Genomic DNA, 22,134 nt, shown 5'->3' with positions numbered 1-22,134 from the left:
CATTGACATTCTTCACAGAATTAGGAAAAAAACTATTCTAAAATTCATATGGAACCAAAAAAAAGAGCCCAAATAGCCAAGACAATACTAAGCAAAAATAACAAAGCTGGAGGCATCACGCTACCTGACTTCAAACTATACTGCAAGGCTACAGTAACCAAAACAGCATGGTAGTGGTACAAAAACAGACACATAGACCTATGGAACAGAATAGAGAAGTCAGAAATAAGACCACACACCTACAACCATCTTACCTTCAACAAACCTGACAAAAACAAGCAACAAGGAAAGGATTCCCTATTTAATAAATGGTGGTGGGACAACTAGCTAGTCATATGCAGAAAATTGAAACTAGACCCCTTCCTTATGCCTTATACAAAAATTAACTCAAGATGGATTAAAGACTTAAATATAAAACCTGAAACTATAAAAACCCTAGAAGAATATCTAGGGAATACCATTCAGGACATAGGCATGGACAAAGATTTTATGATGAAAATGCCAAAAGCAATTGCAACAAAAGCAAAAAATTACAAAAGAGATCTAATTAAATTAAAGAGCTTCTGCACAACAAAAGAAACTATCATCAGAGTGAAAGGCAGCCTACAGAATGGGAGAAAATTTTTACAATCTATCCATCTGACAGAGGTCTAATATCCAGAGTCTACAAGGAACTTAAACAATTTACAAGAAAAAAACAAACAACCCCATCAAAAAGTGGGCAAAGGACATGAACAGACACTTTTCAAAAGAAAACATTCATGCAGCCAACAAACGTATGAAAAAAAAAAGCTCAACATCCCTGATCATTAGAGAAATGCAAATCAAAACCACAATGAGATACCATCTCACGCCAGTCAGAATGGCAATTATTAAAAAGCCAAGAAACAACAGATGCTGGCAAGGCTGCAGAGAAGAAGGAACACTTTTACACTGTTGGTGGGAATGTAGATTAGTTCAACCATTGTGGAAGACAGCGTGGTGATTCCTCAAAGGTCTAGAACCAGAAACACCATTTGACCCAGCAATCCCATTACTGGGTATATACCCAAAGGAATATAAATCATTCTATTATAAAGATACATGCACATGTATGTTCACTGCAGCATTAGTCACAATAGCAAAGACATGGAATCAATCCAAATGCCCATCAATGATAGACTGGGTAAAGAGAATGTGGTACATATATACCATGGAATACTATGCAGCCATAAAAAGGAACAATATTGTGTCCTTTGCAGAAACATGGATGGAGCTGGAAGCCATTATCCTCAGCAAACTAACACAGAAACAGAAAACCAAACACCACATGTTCTCACTTATAAGTGGGAGCTGAATGATGAAAACACATGGACACAGGGAGGGGAACAACACACACTGGGGCCTGTCGGGACTGGGGAGCAAAGGAAGGCACAGCATCAGGAAGAATAGCTAATGGATGCTGGGCTTAATACTTAGGTGATGGGTGGATCTATGCAGCCAGCCACCATGGCAGACATTTACATATGTAACAAACTTGCACTTCTTGCACACATATCCCGGAACTTAAAGTAAAAGTTAAAGAAAAAAACTACAGCAGCTAATTACTTGCTAAGCAATTTGAAAAAAACTACAAAATGAAACTAAAAACTTTCCAAAAACAAAAAAAGAGAGAGAAAGAAAGAAAAAGAAAACTATGGCTGGGCGAGGTGGCTCATGTCCGTAATCGAGCACTTTGGGAGGCCAAGGAGTGCAGGTCGCTAAATACCTGGAGTTCGAGACCAGCCTGGCCAACATGGTGAAACTCCACCCCATCTCTACTAAAAATACAAAAATTAGACAGGCGTGGTGGCGCGTGCCTGTAATCCCAGCTACCCCAGGGGCTGAGGCAGGAGAATTGCTTGAACCTGGGAGGTGGAGGTTGCAGTAAGCAAAGATCATGCCACTGCACTGCAGCCTGGGCGACAGAGCAAGATGCTGTCTTAAAAAAAAAAAAAAAAATTGGCCGGGCAATGTGGCTCAGGTCTGTAATCCTAGCACTTTGGGAGGCCGAGGTGGGTGGATCATCTGAGGTCCAGAGTTCGATACCAGCCTGGCCAACATAGTGAAAACCCATCTCTACTAAAAATACAAAAAAAAATTAGCTGGGTGTGATGGCACATGCCTGTAGTCCTAGCTACTCAGCAGAATCACTTGAACCCAGAAGGCAGAGGTTGCAGTGAGCTGTGATCATGCCACTGCACTCTAGCCTGGGTGACAGAGCGAGACTCTGTTTCAAAAAGAAAAAAAAATTTTTTTAATCAAAAATTTAAAAATAAAAAAAATACTTAAAATTAGCCAGGCGTGGTGGCACACACCTGTGGCCCCAGCTACTCAGGAGGCTGTTGTAGGAGGATCCCTTGAATCCAGGAGGTCAAGGCTGCAGTAAGCCAAGATCACGCCACTGCATTCCAGCCTAGGCAACAGAGCAAGATCCTGTCTCTTAAAAAAAAAAAAAGAATGTATATGGAAATAAGTTTTTTAGAGGGCAACTGTAGAACACTGAAATAGTAGGAAGCCATTTTTATAAAACCAAAGTGATCTATCTACGTGTGTGTATGTGCATATGTGCATACGCATACATGTGGACGCCTAGGAGCACATGTGGAAGGAAGGACACATCAGCACCAGGGCAGGCAATGGGACTCTCACTCTATGCTGTTTGGATTTTCACAAGAAGGTATTCATTTACTACTTGTGCAATTGGAATCGTCCTTCTGAATAATGCAGAAGATTCTGCCCTGGTTCTAATATGGCTGGTCTTTCTAACAGACCTGCCCAGCCATGGCAGGAGGTCAAGACACACGTTTTCTTCCCATCTCTTTCCACTCTGTGCAGTGGGACCTTAACCGCTTCCCTCACCTCGCTGATACCTCAGTGACATACCTGGCTGACACTCCACCCATCCCTGTCTGCAGAGGGTGATGAAGCCCCACCTTACACCCCAGTCTCACTCCCACCTTGCAGAGCTGCTGCAGGGCTGAGATCATGAACCTGGAGGGCTCAGCCCAGGGCCCAGCAAGCAAACCCAGCTCCACTTGCAGAGACTGCTCTTCTCACTTGCGCCACTGTTGCTGAAGTTACTACCGTCGCCTCACGCAAGATAATTGTGAGATTCCAGGGGCCGCAGCCCACAGGCAGTGTGGTGTTTGTGGCTGCCCTGATCTCTGTCATTGCCCATTGATGCTCGGCAGCTCATTCATCTGCCCGCTGGCCCTCCTGCATGCAGGTAAGCTGGATCCTCCTCGGTGCCTGCAGCCTGGGTGGTCGGTGGTACCAGGTGTGGGGCCAGCCCAGCCCGGCCGTCCACAGCTGTGCATCCTCTGGCCACAGCTCTGCTTCACCCCCTCGTCTAGAAAACCCTTGCAGGGACCCAGTGAAAGAGGCCCACTGTGGGTGTCAGCGTGCTCTGATGACACGAAGGACAGGAAAGTATGTACTGGAAAGAGCTTGGGGCGTGACCCCACCACCCACCCTAGTCTGTCAACTGGGGTTAGGATGCCTGCCGCAGGTGTGGCTGTTAAGACTTATTTTGGTGAAGGCCATCAGCTGTAAGTGACAGAAGCTCAACCCAAACCAAGGGAAGCAAATGAAGCCAATTTGTAGTTGGTTTTTCAGTGCTGGGGCAGAGCTGGAGGCGCCTTGCACGAGTGGAGCAGAGGCTGGCAGAGCCAAGGGCTTGGTACTGGCACCAGCACTGAGGACTTCCAGGGTGTGTCTACAGGACCCTTTGTCTTGTCTCCCCTGCCTTTCAGCAGCAGCGAGGCTACCTCTGTGGGGGAGGGGGCAGAGAATACAGGGGCTGGGGTGGGTGCCCTTCCCACCCAGGGGACCATGGCAGGGACAGCTGCTCTTCCCAGCCTCCACATAGCCTTTCCAGGGAAGGAACCGACTGGCCTTGCCCAGGTCACATGCCCAGACCTGGCATCAATCACTGTCACCAAAGGCTGGGCTTCCTTAAAAGGCCTGGGTCCCAGGCACAGCCCTCAGCGGCAGGGGGCATAGAGGAAGGGAGTCAAAGCACATGCTGGGGAGTGAAAACACACTAACAAAACCAAGCAAAACAATGACCAACAACAGAAAACGACCACGCTGGCTGCAAGACCCACTGCACTAGGGCGTGTGATGCCTGGAAGAGGCCCAGGCACACAGTAGGTCTCAACAATGCAGACCGGCACCGTGACGGAGAACTGGCAAATGGGGTTCTCTCCCTCCCCGCCACCACTCCCACCACCGTCACCACGGCCACCACTCACCAGCAGTAAACTGTCCTTAAAAATGCTTTAAAACATTAGTCATGGTTTCCAATCCAACTTTTGAGAAACAGTATTTGGACCACGAGTGTGTGCTGCACACTCCAGGTGCTTCTGCTTGCAGATGTGAGGTTTGGAGCTGCCCACCATGCAGCGTGCAGTGGGGCAGTGCACAGGGGCCAGCAGACAGTGGCACAGCGCACGGGCCAGCACGCAGTGAGGCAGCGCACAGGGGCCAGCGCACAGTGAGGCAGCGCACAGGGGCCAGCGCACAGTGAGGCAGCACACAGGGGCCAGCGCACAGTGGGGCAGCGCACAGTGAGGCAGCGCACAGGGGCCAGCGCACAGTGAGGCAGCACACAGTGGGGCAGCGCACAGGGGCCAGCGCACAGTGGGGCAGCACACGGGGCCAGCGCACAGTGGGGCAGCACATGGCAGCAGCACACAGGGGCCAGCACACAGTAAGGCAGCGCACCAGGGCCAGCACACAGTGGGGCAGTGCACAGGGGCCAGCGCACAGTGGGGCAGCGCATGGGGGCAGGGGAGCACACAGCGCAGGAGCAGTCAGGCTGTGGGCTTCTCGGATAAGTGACAGGGCTCAAGGTCAGTCACAGGGTGGGTGGAGGGGCTTCTCCCTGGAGGCCTGGGTCAACTTTCGGTTTGCCTCTCTGCAGGGCATCTGGCTTTGCTTCTGTTGCAAGGGAAATTTCATTTCCAAATTTCCTTTGGAAAATTCCCTTAGAGGGTGTGTTTTCTAGGTTGCCTAAGAGGAAGCAGTCAAATCCAGGACACAGCTATCACTGGAAACCAGGGCGGTGAGAGGCGAAGCTTGGATCTCGTCTGCGCAGACCTCCAGAGGCCTGCCCTCACGTGCCTGCCCATTCGGCAGCCGGAGCTGCTGAGACAGTGGAAGACAGAGCGGACCTCTGCCCCATGCTGCTGATCCTCCACTGAGGAGGCCTCCAGACACCAGCCGCTGGGGAGATCATCCATAGTGACGCTCTCCACCGTGGAGAGGAGTGGCAGGTGGAGAAAGGGCTGGGCTGTGGGCACAGCCTGCGGGGAGGTGGCCATCACACACCCTGGCCACAAAATCCTCCAGTACAGAGGTAGCATCTAAACTTCCCCAAGCCCAGAAGACTCCCCAACTTGGGGATGCACAGAAACGAGGCCCTGGAAGACATGGCCCAGGGTCCACACCGCCGTAGCAGGGGGCAGGTGCTGTGGTAACGAGGAAGTCTGTTCTCATCTCGCTCCATTCAAATACACTTTTGCCAATCCAAGACACACAAAGACGCTTTAAGAAAACAAACGGGGCTGGGCGTGGTGGCTCACACCTGTAATCCCAGCACTTTGGGAGGCCAGGGTGGACAGATCATTTGAGGTCAGGAGTTCGAAACCATACAAAAATTAGCCAGGTGTGGTGGTGGGCGCCTGTAATCCCAGCTACTCAGGAGGCTGAGGGAGGAGAATCGCTTGAGCCCAGGAAGCGGAGGCTGCAGTGAGCAGAGATCGTGCCACTGCACTCCAGACTGGGCAACAGAGTGAGACTCCATCTCAAAAAAAAAAAAGAAAAAGAAAAAAAAAGTTTTCTGTTAAGTTGTTTAAGAGCTGGGCAAAATGATAGGTTTCAATTTCCCCCAGAATCAGGGCACAGGGATGAAACCCACACTCGGGACAGTAGGAGTGGGGGAATTTGGGCGGGAGTCAGAAAGGTCGACCATGGTGCTGAGTCTTGGAGGCTCCCACCCCATCCCACCCCTGCCTGAGCCTTGGGTGACAGAGGAATGGTTGGGGGCCAGAGAGGCTGGGGTCTTCCAGGGGCAGAAAGGACTTGGGCCTCTGCTCAGAAGAGCTGCCCCTGCAGGGGCAAGGGAGAGAGGTGGGGCAGGGCAGGTCTAAGAAAGGCCCCGGCCACACCCGTCCTGGCCTTCCCTGGCCCTGGGCATGGTGGAAACCGTCCTCCCTGACACCCAAGCATCTTTAGTGGGACATTCCTTTCTCAAGAATGCAGCGTGGGGCAGGACTTCTCTTCAGGGTTTGGTCAGCTGGCCCTTCCTGCCTCAAGGCTGACTCATGGCATCGGTTATGCCCACGTCCTAATCCCTGGCACCTGTGAATGTCACTCTATCTGGCAAAGGCACCGTGCAAAGGCAATTGCATGAGGGCTTCTGAGAGGCGGAATCCGTCCTGATCCTGTGGGCAAGTCCTACTGAGAAGGAGCAGGAGGGGCAGGGAGAAGGCCATGTGAGGATGGAGAGAGAGACTGGAGCGATGGAGGAAGGGGCCATGAGCCACAGCAGACAGGCACCACCTAGAAATTACAAAAGGCAAGGAAACAGATTCTCCCCTGAAGCCTCCAGAAGAAGAAAGCCCTGCCGACACCTTGACATTAGCCCAGCGAGGCTGATTTCAGACTCTGACCTGCAGAACCATGAGAGGATAGAATGTTTATTGCTCTGAGCCTCAGTTTGCTCATCTGTTACAGCACCCATGGAGGTGCCCACGTGGCCGCGTCTCTGCACTGCGGATGCTGCAGGCGGGGCTGGCAAAGACCTGGGCTCCAACCCTGGCTCCAGCACTCACTGGCTGTGGACGACAATGGCTCAGGTCACCTTTCTGCACCTCAGTTTACTGACAGTGAGGTGGGAAGAATGAGCACTGGGCCCCCTAGACTATGGGGGTGTCAGATAAGTGAACAGGACCCCTCCAGTCTCATGGGCTACTGAGGGAAGGCAATGAGATCCCATTAGTGAGGGGGCCCAGGAAAGTGGGGGTAGAAGGGCCACAGAGGCTTAGGGAGGAGCTGTTGCTAGTGTCCCCAAGCATTCATTCTCCCTTCATCTGCAGGAACAGAATTGTCAGCAGGGAGTGGACCCTTGGGAATAAAAACTACATTTCCCAGCATCCTTTGCAGCCAGGTGTGGCATGTGACCACATTTTGCCCAATAGGATATAAGGAGACAGCTGCATTGCTTCCCTGCCCTTCTGCCCACTCCTGTCTGGGATGTTGCTGGAGCTCCATGCTCACAGTGAGGTGCAGGCCACACCCTGCGGAGGACAGAGCTGCAGGCTGGAAGGAGCCTGGGTCCCTGATGACCTGAGGCCACAGAGACGTCAGGGAGCCATGGACTGCCGACCCCTGGACTTTTGCATACTGGAGAAATAAACGTCTCTGGCTGAAGTTACTGTTGATGTGGTTCCCTATCCAGAGGGGCTTAGGAACTAGAGGAGCAGCAGGTACGCCAGGCCTCCAGTGGCAAGGGAAGGGGCACAGGGTCAGGAGGCCTGTAAGCCCCAGCCTCAGCCCCAGGGAGCCCCTCCACCCTCAAGCACAGCTCCTGAGAAAGCGCCACACACTGCAAGTCTGCCATAGCACCCACTGCCTGAACACTCGCAATGGTGGTGACCGACGCCACTGATGGTGGTAAGCATCCGGAAAAAGTGCGACAACACCACGAGTGTACTGGCCCGCTGTACCAACGAAGAGACCAGGATTCAGAGAGGCTCCCTTCACCTCTGCCCACCGGCAGACCACAAGGTTAGAGCTGTCACCTCATGATGCCTTTGGCTCCAGTTGTGGCTTTGCGATCAATCCAAGGGCAACGTCAAGGGAAGGTAGTGAGTTCCCCACCCCACTATTTCCTAAACAGGGGCGAGAGAGAGGAACCAGAGGGGAGAAGGGCTAATGTTCTTAAATGATCCTACCATTCCGTTGCCAACATTTCTACAAGCATCCATTATTTTTATAATGAGAAACCTTCCCTCTCACCAATCCTCACCCACAGTGCTTTTCACAGTTCTGACTTTTTTGCTGCCTAATGACGGATTTGACCCACACACAGGAGGGCTCAAATCACAGGCTTGTAAGGAACAATTTAATCAGCTTTTGAGTCCAATTCTCTCTCACATCCATGGGCTGTTAAGACGATCTCCTCGAGCTCCATGAGGTTTGGCTCCTCCTTCCTTCCCTGTCCTTCAGGCCAGCCCAGGCCCACCTCACGCCCACCTCTGCAGCTGCCCTGGCTGCAACAGGGAAGAAATGATCATGCCAACGGCAGGCACCTGAATCACACCTGGATTCCACAAGGTCCAGGCAGCCATCTCTCTCCTTCAAATAGTCTCAGGGAAATGACTGTTAATTAACTTTGCATTTGCTCATTCCCCGTGCAACTCATTATCCCAATTAAACCACCTCTCGTGAAGTCTGGCTCTTTTTGCAGAAAGTTATTTCAAATTATTTCAACTCGAACGTCTGTGGCCCCTTATGCTGCTGTTTTTTCTTACCCAGAACATCATTTTCGGTTTGGAAACAGCATGCAAGGGGGAAGGAGCGGTGGCTCTGCTGCCAAGCTGTCAGTTAACCCTTTTCCAGGCAAGTCTCTTAACCTGGGAACCTCAGTTTCTTCTGCGTGATGGGTCCAGGGATGTTGATTATAGCAACTAAACAAACAGAAGCAGACCAAGAATAAGGCAGGCACAAGGGTGAGAATGGGAACCAAAGGTTTATGATAAATAAACTTGACTACCAAAGTCCAAAATAAAGATAAAATGGGGAGAAAAAAAGTAATGCCTGCCCCACAGGGTTATTATATGGCTGAAGTGAATTAAACTGGGTTCTGCACTCCAGGTCTTACAAGGTCTAAATCAAGGTGGTGGCTGGAATGAACTCTTACCTGGAGGCTCTGGAGGAGAATCCGCTTCCGGGTGCATTCAGGTGGTCCTGAAAGTCCAGCTCCTGGTGACTGCAGACCTGGGGTCCTCATTCCATGGCTGGGGGCCACTCTCTGCTCCTGTAAGTCACTCACACACCTTCTCACACAACCCCTTCCTCCTTCAAACCAGCAATGTTAATTCCAGCCTTTCTCACACATTGAATTTGACCTTCTTTTCTGCTGACAGCTGGAAAAGCTCCCTGCTTTCATTAGGCTCATGAGGTCAAGCCCACCAGATAATCTCTGATCTCAAGGTCAGATGGCTTGGGACTTTCATTCCTTCGTCAAAGTCCCTGCACAGCAGCACCTAGGCTAGTGTTTAACTGAACAGCCAGGGGTACGAATCAGTGGGCCCACCTTTAGAATTCTGTCTGCCACACCCATCATATCGTATCTTTCTAAATTTGCTTCTTTCAAAATTGAATAAAAGGATGAAAATCCACGCCCTCGCCAAAGGATCACAGCAATGCAGCTCATGGCAGCAATCACCCTGCGCTGGACACGTGTGGGTTCTGGCTTCAGCCCTGACGCAGAATCTGGGGTCAGGAGAAATACACAAGAGTTCTGCCTTCCTTTCACCCACATGACCTTGTGCAAGTCACCTAACCTGGCTGAGCCCGGTCCCCTCCTCGCCACAGATGGGCTGATCCACAAGAGGACATCTTTGAAGCACCCAGCACACAGCCTGGTACCCCGGCAGTGCTCAGCTGCTATGAGCACCGCGCCCACGGTCGACAGACTGTCAGACCATCTGCACGACCTTTTTTTCTTTTTAAAAACACCACTCAATCCTTGTTAGGGGCACCACGTGCTGTACAGTCGGCTCTTCCGGCACCCCCAGTCCCTGGCTAGCCCACCCATGCCCATTGCTGGACATGTGCTCAGACGACTGATCCAAGAGTCTTCCATACAGGCAGCTTCACCTCCACGTGAAGATAACTTGCACTGTGGTGCAGTTCCAGACCTCAGGGAGCTACCTCACCAGGTAGGTTCCCAAGAGCAGACTGCCTTTGGAGCAGTTCCTGAAGTGGCCACGAGGTGGCAGGCCTTTCCCTGGCAGATCAGAGAAATCCCGCAGTTCCAGATACAGACACAGGGCAGGGCATGGCCTGGCCTCAGAGGAGGTTCACAGTCCCCAAGGTGGCATCCCCACTGGGACGACCTGTGCTTATCTGTCTTGAGGCACAGCAGCTACAATTCTTCATCAGGATCGGAGCTGCAAGACGCCCATCTGATTCCTTCCGAGCCCCAAAGGAAGGAAATGAACATGTTTCTTTTTTAAATCTCACAACAAATAATGTCTCAGTTCTACAGGTGAGCAGATCCAAGGTTGAAAGCAATGAAGTTACTTGGTCACAGCCAATAAGAAACATGAGATACTGTTTTGTTTTGTTTTTGTTTGTTTTTTGAGACGGAGTCTTGCCCTATTGCCCAGGCTGGAGTGCAGTGGTACCATCTCGGCTCACTGCAACCTCTGCCTCCCGGGTTCAAGCGATTCTCTTGCCTCAGCCTCCCAAGTAGCTGGGATTACAGGTGCCGGCCACCATGCCCAGGTAATTTTTTTCTTTTTTTGTATTTTTTTAGTACAGACGGGTTTTCACCATGTTGGCCAGGCTGGTCTCGAATTCCTGACCTCAGATGATCGACCCGCCTCGGCCTCCCAAAGTGCTGGGATTACAGGCATGAGCCACTGTGCCTGGCCGAGACACTTTTAAATTTTATTGCAGAAAGGCTGGGTGTGGTGGCTCACGCCTCTAATCCTAGCACTTTGGGAGGCTGAGGAGGCCGGACTGCTTGAACTCAGCAGTTCGAGACCAGCCTGGGTAACATGGTGAAACCCCGTCTCTACTAAAAAGACAAAAAATTAGCCAAGCATGGTGGCACACACCTCTAATACCAGCTACTAGGGAGGCTGAGGCATGAGAATCGCTTGAACCGGGAGGCAGAGTTTGCAGTGAGCCGAGATCGCGCCACTGCACTCCAGCCTGGGCAACAGAATGAGACTGTCTCAAAATATATATATAAAATAAAATAAATTTTATCGCAGAAAACTACAAACATATGCAAAAGAAAATCGTCATAACTCCTGTGGCATTCATCACCCAGCTTCAACCGTTACTAACATTTGCCACTTGTGTTTCACCTGTCCTTGAATTTTTTTTCATGGAGAATTTACAAAGCGAATACCAGACATAGGGGCAATTTACTGTAAATACTTCCGTTTGCATCTCTAAAGGTTAGGACATTTTACCCACCAGCCGTTACTGCTCCCTACCAAAAGTATCGATAACTCCCAGTTTTCATCTAATACCCAGCTTTATATTCCAATTTCCCCCACCTCTCAAATGCCCCGTTTAAGCTAGTTTATTCTATCATGATCCAAATAAGTTCCACACATTCCATTCAATGACGTCTTTTAAGCTCATTTATTCTCTAATAGTTCAGTTCCACTTTCTTTTTTTTTCTCCAGGCTCGAATTAATTATATTATCATCATAATTATACTATTATCTTAATTATTGGTATTAATTGACACGGTCATTTGTCCTGTACAACATCCCACATTTGGGGTTTAGCTGTTTGCGTCTTTCTGCAAGGGGCATATTACCTGGCAAACAGTAGGTATTAATCAGCATGGGTTGAATGGTTTCAATAGCAGAAAAGCAAAAGAATAAAGGTTTGGTCCTTTACTCAAGTGGTCCTACATTCACTAATGTAACAAGCAGGCAAAACTCCACTTGAGAAGCCACCAGCTCGCGCCCTGGGATCCTGGGGAGGGCACGGGCTACAGCCCTCAGATCTTGGCCGCCAGAACTGCACTCCAGGCCACGCGGTGCTGAAGCGGGAGCCAGGCCCTATCTCCTGCGGGAACCCCGCTTGGGGGCCGGCACCGGGGCCATAAGAACACGCGGCCCCTGCTCTCCCAGCACCTCTGTTCTTGGGGGTATGCGCTACAGCAGCACGGACCTCGGTCAGGTTATGAAAACGTGTGCATTTATGAGCTTTAGTTGTGCCCCAATGTTTTCTATACGCTGTTCTTAGTCTGTTTTTCGTGTTTTGAGAAAACTGAAGATAACAGAAACGTACAAAACACACGCCCATATTCCCATCATCCAGCATCAAAACCGCCAACATTTCGTCCCATTTGTTTCCCGGGTTTTGTTTCCTGTTTCACCAGAACTCACTGGTGGAGACGGAGAACCCAGTGCCTTCTCTCCGCCTCGGGCGCCTGGAGAAGCAGCTTCGGGGTCGGGGCGCCTTCCCAAGCGGTTGCCTCCGCGGTTATTTCTCAAGCAACTACGTCGCCGTTTGGGTGGCGCTCGCGCCGAGACTTCATTTTCATTTAGCAAACATGGAGTGCTCCGCGCCGCTCTGGAGCCGGGGTGTGAGGGTGAACAGGGCTCCCCACGCTCGTTCCCAGAGCAAAGGAAGGCCCGCGGTGTCAGCGCAAGGGCGGGTGCGGGCCGGGAAACGACAAGCTGCCTCCGCACTCCTACCCAAAACCCGGCTCTGAAGTCCCTCCCGGCCCGCGACGCGCGCGCCCCACCCCGGCGCTGGCCCCGCCCCCTCGCGCTGCCTCCTCATTGGCTCCTCCCGGCATCGCCTCGCCCACAGGAGGCTCCTCCCAATGCTCACTTCACCTTTCACCTCTTCAGGGCCTCCGGTAAGCCTCAGACCCCGCCCACCGGGGGGTGGGGAAAGATGCTCTTCCGTGACCCACAATTATTGGTGACTATTGCCTGTCCATAACAGGAAAAGCGATTACGGATTGGCTGAGGCGAAGTAGTAGGGCGGAAAAGTGGGTATAGCTGCCTGCACGCACGCTTGGTGCGTGCGCGGCGACGGCGACAGGCAGTGGCAGTCATGGCGGCTCAGTGCGTGAGGCTGGCGCGGCGCAGTCTTCCTGCTTTGGCGTTGTCTCTCAGGTAAGGGGCACTTGGTCTCCCTGGGCGGAGGTGGCAGCGCGACCTCCCGCTCCGATGGGGGCCTTTCCCGGCCCCGGGGCCTCCTTCCCGGCCTCGGCCCCGGAGCTGGGCATCTCCGGGCTCGCGGTTCCCCGCCGCGGGACGCGGACCGCCCCGCTGGGGCCTGCTCTGCTGCCAGGCTGCCAGCTCAGGGCTTGGGAAGCGTGGAGCGGGCGGGCGCCGTGTCAGGAGGAGAGGACCGCAGCGCGGGGGGCGTCTGGCTCGGAAGGTACGGTGGCCCACGTGCGCGTGTGGTCCAGGGCCTGCGGCGACGCCTCGCGCGCATTCACGGTCTCGGCGCTCACGGGCGCAGAGGCAGCCGCAACTTGTGCGGTTGAAGAAGCGACCAAAGAAGCTCGAGCTTTGTCCAAGGTCACGCAGCGAGGCCGAGCCTGGCCGGGTGTGCCCTGGGCAGGAGCTGTGGTTACTCATTTCCGTGCCGCAGCTCGAGGCCGGGGCCACGGCGGTGCTCGGGAAACTTCGTGTCGCAAGGTGCGTGTTGCCCGTTCACGGGCTTTTTCCACTCGACCTCGAATTCCTTCACTCCGCCTTCTCCAGCGTCTGAGGTCAAAAGAGTAGTCGAACCTGTGCTGCTGCTGGGCGAAGAGTTTGTTTAGACAAGGGCACATTTCGGGCCTGAGGGCCACGAGACAGTGCCCCCCTTTTTTTTTTTTTTCCCTCAAATCTGCCCCTTCTGCTTTTTGAAAGTTCTACTTTAGAAGTTAGTATGGCAAGTACTTGCTGGAGGAAGTGCCTAGAACCAAGTTGTTGATTAGAGAAGCCACTGAGGGCCAAATTGGCCAAAAGCTGGGCAGTGAGATGTAGTTCTTCCCTGAAGGAGAGCCGGCAGGTGAGGTGAAGATCACTTTCAGTCTAGGTGATTAAGGGGTAAGTGCTAGCTTAATAAATTATATCTTAAAAACACAGGAGCCAAGAGCAACGACCCACGTGGAATACTTGAGTAAAAAGACTTTGGGCAAGTAATTGGTGGTTTTGTATTGGAATTAATTGCCAGGAAAGTGACCACCAAGTCAGCATCATTTCTGTCTCTAGAATGGTAGTTTTGTGGAAAGATGCTCAACTAGGGAAAGGCAGGAGAGCTGACTGGTAGTCATAGCTCTCAGAGTAACTAGGCTTTCTGAGACTCAGTTTCCCTCTGCAGAACGAGATGGCCCCGGGTGTGGGTCCTGTTGCACATTCCTGGCCACACTTTGTGTTGGCTGTGCTTCGGAAAGGGGTCTGTGAAGAGCTGACCTGCAGAAAGGCTGGTGGCTGTCACACCCCCAGGCAGAACAACTGGAGAGGAAGGTGGGCTTCACAACAGTACACTCAGTTTTTATTTAAATTCTTAGCTTTTTAAATTCACAAGAGTAAAAATATAAAATGGTCATCGCTCTCCACCCCCATGGCAAAACTGTAATGGATGCTTCCACTCCACTTCTTTCCACAGATCTAAGATATTAATAAGTACACAGGATTTCTAGTTTGTCTTTACAAAAATAGGATCCTGTTTTGTGTATTTCTCTGTAAGTTGCATTTCTTAACAGAACATCCAAAGTGTATCCAATAAATGGCAGTTTAACTCATTTTTAGGAGCTGCATAATATTCCAGATTGTGTTAGCAAGTTTATTCAACCATTTGCTCGCTGGCAAACATTGTTTCCAACTTGTCGCTCCGCAGTGCTGCAATAAACAGCCTTGACTGAGTTCTGTGTGCTGGCAGCCTTCGCCTTCCTATTCGTTGAAGCAGTTTTAATCTGGGAAGAAAATTGAATGTAGCTTATTCTCAGATAGGACTGTGGCCTAATTTAAAAAGAGGTCCTGGCCGGGCGCGGGCGGATCACGAGGTCAGGAGATCCTAGACCATCCTGGCTAACACAGTGAAACCCCGTCTCTACTAAAAAAATACAAAAAAATTAGCCGAGCGTGTTGGTGGACGCCTATAGTCCCAGCTACTCGGCAGGCTGAGGCAGGAGAATGGCGTGAACCCGGGCGGCGGAGCTTGCAGTGAGCCGAGATGGCACCACTGCACTCCAGCCTGGGTGACAGAGCAAGACTCCGTCTCAAAAAAAAAAAAAAAAAAAAAAAAAAAGAGGTCCTCTGGTCCTGGTGAAGAAATCTAGGTTTTAAGGCTTTATTTTATCATTCGTTGATGGCTTTGTGACCTGGGCTTATCACTTGGTCTTGGTCTATTTCACCGGTACATATCCCATGCTTTCCTGTCTTCATGCCTTTGTCCAAGCAGTTTCCTCTTCCTGAAGCTGCATCTATCCCATTGTCCCACCTCTGATCCCTTTTTCGTAACTCTTACCTATCCTACAAAGCCTTTCATGGTTTTCCCTTCCCCAAGCTAGGTATCTCCTTCTACTCTGAGCCTCCCAAAGCACAAAGCACTTAGTTCCCTTTTTTTTTTTTAATCACTTTTTTTTTTTTTTTTTGAGACAGAGTTTCCCTCTTGTCGCCCAGGCTGGAGTGCAGTGGCGCGATCTCAGCTCACCTCAACCTCCGCCTCCCTGATTCAAGCGATTCTCCTGCCTCAGCCTCCCAAGTAGCTGGGATTACAGGCATGCACCACCACGCCCGGCTAATTTTGTATTTTTAGAAGAGACGGGGTTTCTACATGTTGGTCAGGCTGGTCCCGAACTCCTGATCTCAAGTGATCCACCTGCTTTGGCCTCCCGAAGTGCTGGGATTACTGGCGTGAGCCAGCGAACCTGTCTTAATCACTTTTAAATCACAAATTACTGTTCTTTGTGTTTAGATACCTTTTTTTTTGCAAGATCTCTGCTGGGTCTATCTTTGTCATCAGGATCAGCAGTAGGCCGGCCTCACTCTAGTAGTAGCTATTCCATAAGTACGTGGTTAGGTCTGGGCAGACTGTCTCAGTCACCTTAGAATGGAAAGAGGAGGTTAGTACTGTTCTGTACCAAGTACTGTAACTTGGCACATTGACATGTAAGTTTAGGCATGTACTTACAGAAGATCTTATAAAAAAGACAGGCACAGTGGCTCATGCCTGTAATCCCAGCACTCTGGGAGGCTGAGGTGGGAGGATCACTTGAGCCCAGGAGTTCGGGGTTACAGTGAGTTATGATTGTGCCACCATACTCTAGCTTGGGTGACAGCGAAACCCTGTCTCTAAAAATACATGGAGAGGCCAGGCGCGGTGGCTCACACCTGTAATCCTAGCACTTTGGGAGGCCAACGCGGGCAGATCACTTAAGGTCAGGATATCAAGACTAGCCTGGCCAACATAATGAAACCCCATCGCTACTAAAAATACAAAAATTAGCCGGGTGTGGTGATGGGCAACCGGGGAGGTTGAGGTGGGAGTATCCCTTGAACCCACGAGACGGAGGTTGCACTGCACTTCAGTCTGGGTGACAGAGCAAGACTCTCTCTCTCTCAAAAAAAAAGAAATACATATAGATATAGATTTAGATAGATGTATAGATAGATAGATATAGAGAGAGAGACCAATCCTGTCTCTAAAAATATATATATATGTTTATCTTACATCTAATAAAGGCACATTGTATATGACTTACAGCTTTTATATTTACTAATATAGCTTCTATATGTCACGTACAGTGTGCCTTTATTAGATCTAACAGAAATGTTTTCTCCCCAAGTAATAGTAAATAGTTTGAAGCTATTTTAAGTTTCTAAAGTCATACATGTGACTTTAATAAGCACAAAAACTAAGTCTTCGTTTCTCACGTGTGGACTTCCCTGTAGGCCATCTCCCCGGTTGTTGTGCACAGCCACGAAACAAAAGAACAGTGGCCAGAACCTGGAAGAGGACATGGGTCAGAGTGAACAGAAGGCAGATCCTCCTGCTACAGAGAAGACCCTCCTGGAAGAGAAGGTCAAGTTGGAGGAGCAGCTGAAGGAGACTGTGGTGAGGACTGTGAGGCTCCTGTTGGGGCGGGCTCGGCTGAACTGTTTCTCTCCTGGGCCGCATAAAGGTTCCAGGTTTCATTGGTGACAGACTAAAGCCAGAGTTAAGCCGTTGTCCATGGCCTGCAGTGGGCCCAGGTGGCAAGTTACTGCCAAAGCAAAGACTAAAACCCAAATCCTGTGCAACTCTGGTTCTGGCAAGAGAATAATCTTTACACGCTATTATTTGTCATTGAATTAAAACTTAAAATCATCTTTACAAATGAGGAATGCTCAGTATGGTTGTTTAGGCTGGGACTTAGGAGAGGAAGCAGAAAATTGCAAGTACAAGAGTTGGGAGCAGGAGTGTGGTTTTATGTGATGCTCTCATAGGCAGGTAGGAGTTTTATGACTAGTAACATGGATTATTACTCCATGTGAAAACACATAGGTGGCACAAATCAAGTTCTTTAAGGATTTGAGAACGACATCAAACCCTGAGTGCTGGCACCATTCCAGACCCGTTACATATGTTAATCCTGGCTGCCAGGTGTGGAGCCAGGGCTCGAACTAGAACCCCCTGGACTTGGAGCTCTTGCTCCTTGCCACTGCACAGTGATTACCTGAAGACTGAAAATGGATGCAGTATAGAGGCCCCCACAGAGCAACTTAGTAAATGTTAAAAAGAGAAAAGCTAGCTGGGCGCAGTGGCTTACCCCTCTGATAGCACTTTGGAAGGTTGAGGCAAGAGGATTGCTTGAGCCCAGGTGTTCAAGACCAGCCTGGGCAACATAGTGAGACTCCATTTCTAAAAAAAATTAAAAATTAGCTGGGCGTGGTGGTGCACTTCTGTAGTCCCAGCAACCCAGGAGGCTGCGGTGGGAGAATTGCTTGAGCCCAGGAGGTTGAGGCTGCAGTGAGCCGAGATTACACCACTTCAACCTGGATGATAGAGCAAGACCCTGTCTCAAAAAAAAAAAAAAAAAGCTCAGATGAGTGAGCTCACCGGAAGGTGGTGAGACATGAGGAATATACTAGAACTCAGATGATGATTACACAAGGAATGTTTGAACTGAGCCACCTCGGGGTAACACAACATAGCAAAAGATCATGAGTGCAGCTTTTATTAAGCTTTCATTAAGCTGACCTCCTTAGTCACATCTCAAAGGCAGTGATATTACTTCTGTTTTGACTTGTAGTTAGTTACACAGCCATTTTCCAATCAAGCTCGCTTTCCTATGACTTTGTTCCATATTAATATAAATCTCCCGGCCAGGCGCAGTGGCTCACACCTGTAATCCCAGCACTTTGGGAGGCCGAGGCGGTCGGATCACAAGGTCAGGAGATGGAGACCATCCTGGCTAACACAGTGAAACCCTGTCTCTACTAAAAATACAAAAAAATTAGCCGGGCGTGGTGGCGGGCGCCTGTAGTCCCAGCTACTCGGGAGGCTGAGGCAGGAGAATGGCGTGAACCCAGGAGGCGGAGCTTGCAGTGAGCTGAGATCATGCCACTGCACTCCAGCCTGGGCGACATACAGAGCAAGACTCCGTCTCAAAAAAAAAAAAAAAAAAAAAATATATATATATATATATATATATATACATACATAAAAATCTCCCTTTTTTTCTCTTTTAGGAAAAATATAAACGAGCTTTGGCAGACACTGAGAACTTACGGCAGAGGAGCCAGAAATTGGTGGAGGAGGCAAAATTATACGGTACTTTCAACATAACATGGTGTTGATTCCGGAAAGAAGATAATGGGGTGGGGAAGGGGAAGGCCATGCATACGGAAGTGTCAGAGAGCAAGGCTGTGGGGTGGGGGGTCCAGCTGTTGCATCCCCTGCATTTTTTTTTTTATGATGGCTCAACAGCAAAGGTGTCTGGAGGAGCAGAAATCAAGTAGCTGAGACTAGCATGAAGAATTGTAAATAGGTGTGTCCTCCCCCACGCAGAGACCTTGGTGGGAACCTGCAGCAGGTCAGCCTCTGATGCCCATCCCCTTAGCCCTCCGGAAGTAACACTGGCATCACTTCAGAACTCCCAGCATGCTATATGCATTGCCACCTTTGGATGTTTTTGTTACTGTCCTTCCCATTTTACAGTTGAGATCATTGAGGTTTAGTCACCTGCCACACATCACAAAGCTGGTACGTAACCCCAGGCTCCCAGCTCCACAGGCTGGTGTTTGAGTGCTGGCCCTGGATCTCTGCGTGACTGACAGTGGGTATTAGAGATGTGGAACCTAAGGCTCGAGGGAGGGTAAATGGCCTGGCCTGGGTCAGACGGTGAGAGGCCACATGGAAACTAAGAGCCAGAGTTTCTATCGCATTCACAGAGACTGAGGCGCTCATTGAAACACTTTTTTTCCTGGATACTGTGGCCTGTTTCTTGGTATTCCGCCTCTTTTTGTGGTAATGTGCTTTGTTGGTTCTTACCCTTTCCGACCTGTAAATGCCTGGGCTCTTGGGACTCAGTACCAGACCTCTTCTCTCCCCTTGCTGTGCTCCCTGGGTGACTTACACACTCTTACGGGCTTAATGGCATCCACACACAAGTCTCGGCTTCAAACTCGGATCTTCCGAGTTCCAGTCCTCTATATCTTACTGCTTGCTTGACATCTGGGCTTGGATGTCTCAAGGGTATTTTCCCCTCTACTGCACTCCTTTCTTCACATTTTAGTGAATTCTAAATTTAGTAAATTCTGGGTCTCATCCCACAAGTAGCTTTTGAGAGTTTTGTGTTGTTTTTTAAAGTTATTGAGCCATTGGAATTCTGAGGCGATTGATTTGACAAGTTACTAAATAGCCTCCACATCAGGTCAGCAGTGCTCAGTTTGGAATTGCCCTGTGCGGTTGGTATGGAGTGCAAATGATCTTCTTTAACTTCATCCAGGCATTCAAGCCTTCTGCAAGGACTTGTTGGAGGTGGCAGACGTTCTGGAGAAGGCAACACAGTGTGTTCCAAAAGAAGAAATTAAAGACGATAACCCTCACCTGAAGAACCTCTATGAGGGGCTGGTCATGACTGAAGTCCAGATCCAGAAGGTGTTCACAAAGCATGGCTTGCTCAAGTTGAACCCTGTCGGAGCCAAGTTCGACCCTTATGAACATGAGGCCTTGTTCCACACACCGGTTGAGGGGAAGGAGCCAGGCACAGTGGCCCTAGTTAGCAAAGTGGGGTACAAGCTGCATGGGCGCACTCTGAGACCCGCCCTGGTGGGGGTGGTGAAGGAAGCTTAGCTGCTGTTGATGGGGTGGGTGTTTTTAAACTCACTTGATGTAACTCTTAAGGCTGGTTCATTGTTTCTCATCTATGAGTACGTGTGACCTTTTCCCAAACCTTATTGGAAACCTTAAGTAACCAGTGGCTAAACAGAAAAGCCGGTTGCCCAACTGCGTTAATGAACTCTAATTCGGGAGTCTGTTCCCTTTTAGTGCCACGTGTTGAATAGTTCCACATACTTTCAGAAGAGCTCAGCAGGGCCCTGCCTGGTCTCCCGAGCATCATGAGTAACGTGTCTGCTCAGACTCTGCTGACACCAAAGTATTTTAAACAAATAAAAGGTCTTGGGGAATTCTGTTTGGCTACCTGGGCACGCCAGTCTGCACCATGTGTCCCTGCGGCGCGGGAGTGACTGGCGTATTTAGCCCGTCACATTTCATTCGCTGAAGGAAAGGCAAGAGAGTTGAAACATTTTTCTTACTTAAAAAAAATGATCTTTGTGAAGAACATAGTGAGTTCGTTTGTCTTCAGTCAACAGCGGCTGAAACTGACCACTGAGAAATGGGCGTGGGCACTGACAGTTCTCCCCCATTATTTGGCCAGGAATTGAGCTTGGCTTGGCAAAGTTCCTTTTACCCTGTTCTGTTCATCTAAATGCAGACATATTTAAATCATATTCAACTAGTTACTAATGACCTCAAGTTGTATTCCCTGGCAAAATGGACTTTCTCAAAATAGGACTGCACCCTTGGTGTACTTTAAATGTTAATGTTTAATTTAAAATTTTTATTTAAGAGGATTAAAGCCCTAATGTTTATTTTCCTACTTTCTGAAAACAATTTTGTGTCCTCTCATGGAGATCCTTGCCGCTGAGGCAAGCATGGCTTAGCCTTCCCATTCTCTACTCCAGCCCAGAAGCTGTCAGCTTGACACGTGCGTGCGTGCACATTCACGTACACACATATACAGGCTTCTACACAGAAAGGGAGAGCCACACTCCCCCAGTGCAGCTGCAGCCCGTCCGGTAAGAATACGAAACACCCAGGAGCCACAGCAAGGGCACAGGATTTGCAAAATCATCTTGCCAAAGGACTGTTCCTCATTTACATGGTCATCCAGGGCTTAGAAAAAGGCTCAATGATTGGAGTCTGTTACAAAAAAGGAGAAAAGAACCTTTCGCTGCCTTTGCTTCTAGAATTGAAGATACTTGTGAAAGCCATTTGCTGCATAGGAAAGATGGGGCAGTTTATTTCACTTCTAATTTTAAAAGACGCAAGTAATGGTCCCATAATACTTCATCTTGGGATACCATTCCCAAACATGTCCCACCTTTAAGATGCCTTAAGTTAATTTGGTCAGAAACAACTAAAGGCAGCATCGTGTATTGAAGAAAACATGACTGGGAGCTCCAGCGCTGCCTGTTTTCACGCTGTGGGGTTGTGAGTGCATCATCACCCCTGGAGCTCCTGAGTTAAATGGAGGCTAAGAAAAGTAATTTATCAACTCATTTCTGTGAATGTTTGCAGTCTCCTACCGTCTCAACTATAGCTGCAGTTGCTAAAAAGCACTTAACTCGTAACCTAGAGGCAATATAGCTTAAGTAGCAAAATACTTTTTTACAGTAAGCTTCCGTCATCCATAGTCACTATAAGTTGGTTATCATCTGAAATGCTTAGAACCAGAATTGTTTCAAACTTGGGGGTTTTTCGGATTTTGGAATATAGTCAAGCATGGCTTAACCACAGGGATGTGTTCTGAGAAATGCGCTGTCAGGCAGTTTTTCCTGTGAACACCATGTGTACCTACATGTACCTAAAAAACAGGTGGTGGAGCCTCCTCCACACCTAGGCTATATGGTGTAGCCTGTTGCTCTAGACTGGAGGGCATGTTACTGTACTGATACTGTAGGCAACTGTTAACACAATGGTATCTGTGTATCTGAACGTAACATAGTAAAGGTACAGTGAAAACTGTGTTCTAATATGTGGCCCCTCATTGACTGAAAAGAGATTCTCTGCTTGACTATTTGCATTATATTTGCTGGTTAAGTATCCCCAATCCCGAAATCCAAAATGCTC

General features: G+C 49.6%; 1 protein-coding gene across 1 annotated transcript; it reads left to right on the top strand.

Moving 5' to 3' along the window:
• Window positions 1-12,629: 12,629 nt before the first annotated feature.
• GRPEL1 (GrpE like 1, mitochondrial) lies at window positions 12,630-20,881 on the top strand. The gene is made up of 4 exons (XM_003816457.6): window positions 12,630-12,911; window positions 16,689-16,851; window positions 18,468-18,549; window positions 19,727-20,881. The coding sequence occupies exons 1-4, from the start codon at window positions 12,850-12,852 to the stop codon at window positions 20,071-20,073; spliced, it is 654 nt and encodes a 217-aa protein (XP_003816505.1). The 5' UTR covers window positions 12,630-12,849; the 3' UTR covers window positions 20,074-20,881.
• The last annotated feature ends 1,253 nt before the right edge of the window (window positions 20,882-22,134 follow it).

The sequence above is a fragment of the Pan paniscus genome, chromosome 3, assembly GCF_029289425.2.
Source record: "Pan paniscus chromosome 3, NHGRI_mPanPan1-v2.0_pri, whole genome shotgun sequence".
Taxonomy (NCBI): domain Eukaryota; kingdom Metazoa; phylum Chordata; class Mammalia; order Primates; family Hominidae; genus Pan; species Pan paniscus.
This window is presented reverse-complemented; position numbering and strand designations above follow the sequence as displayed.

Excerpts from the sequence above, each read along its gene's own strand:
- GRPEL1 (XM_003816457.6), top strand. The coding sequence starts at position 12,850 with ATGGCGGCTCAGTGCGTGAGGCTGGCGCGGCGCAGTCTTCCTGCTTTG. Across the intron at positions 12,912-16,688 it reads GCTTTGGCGTTGTCTCTCAG|GCCATCTCCCCGGTTGTTGT; the intron begins GTAAGGGGCACT and ends ACTTCCCTGTAG. Across the intron at positions 18,550-19,726 it reads GGAGGAGGCAAAATTATACG|GCATTCAAGCCTTCTGCAAG; the intron begins GTACTTTCAACA and ends AACTTCATCCAG.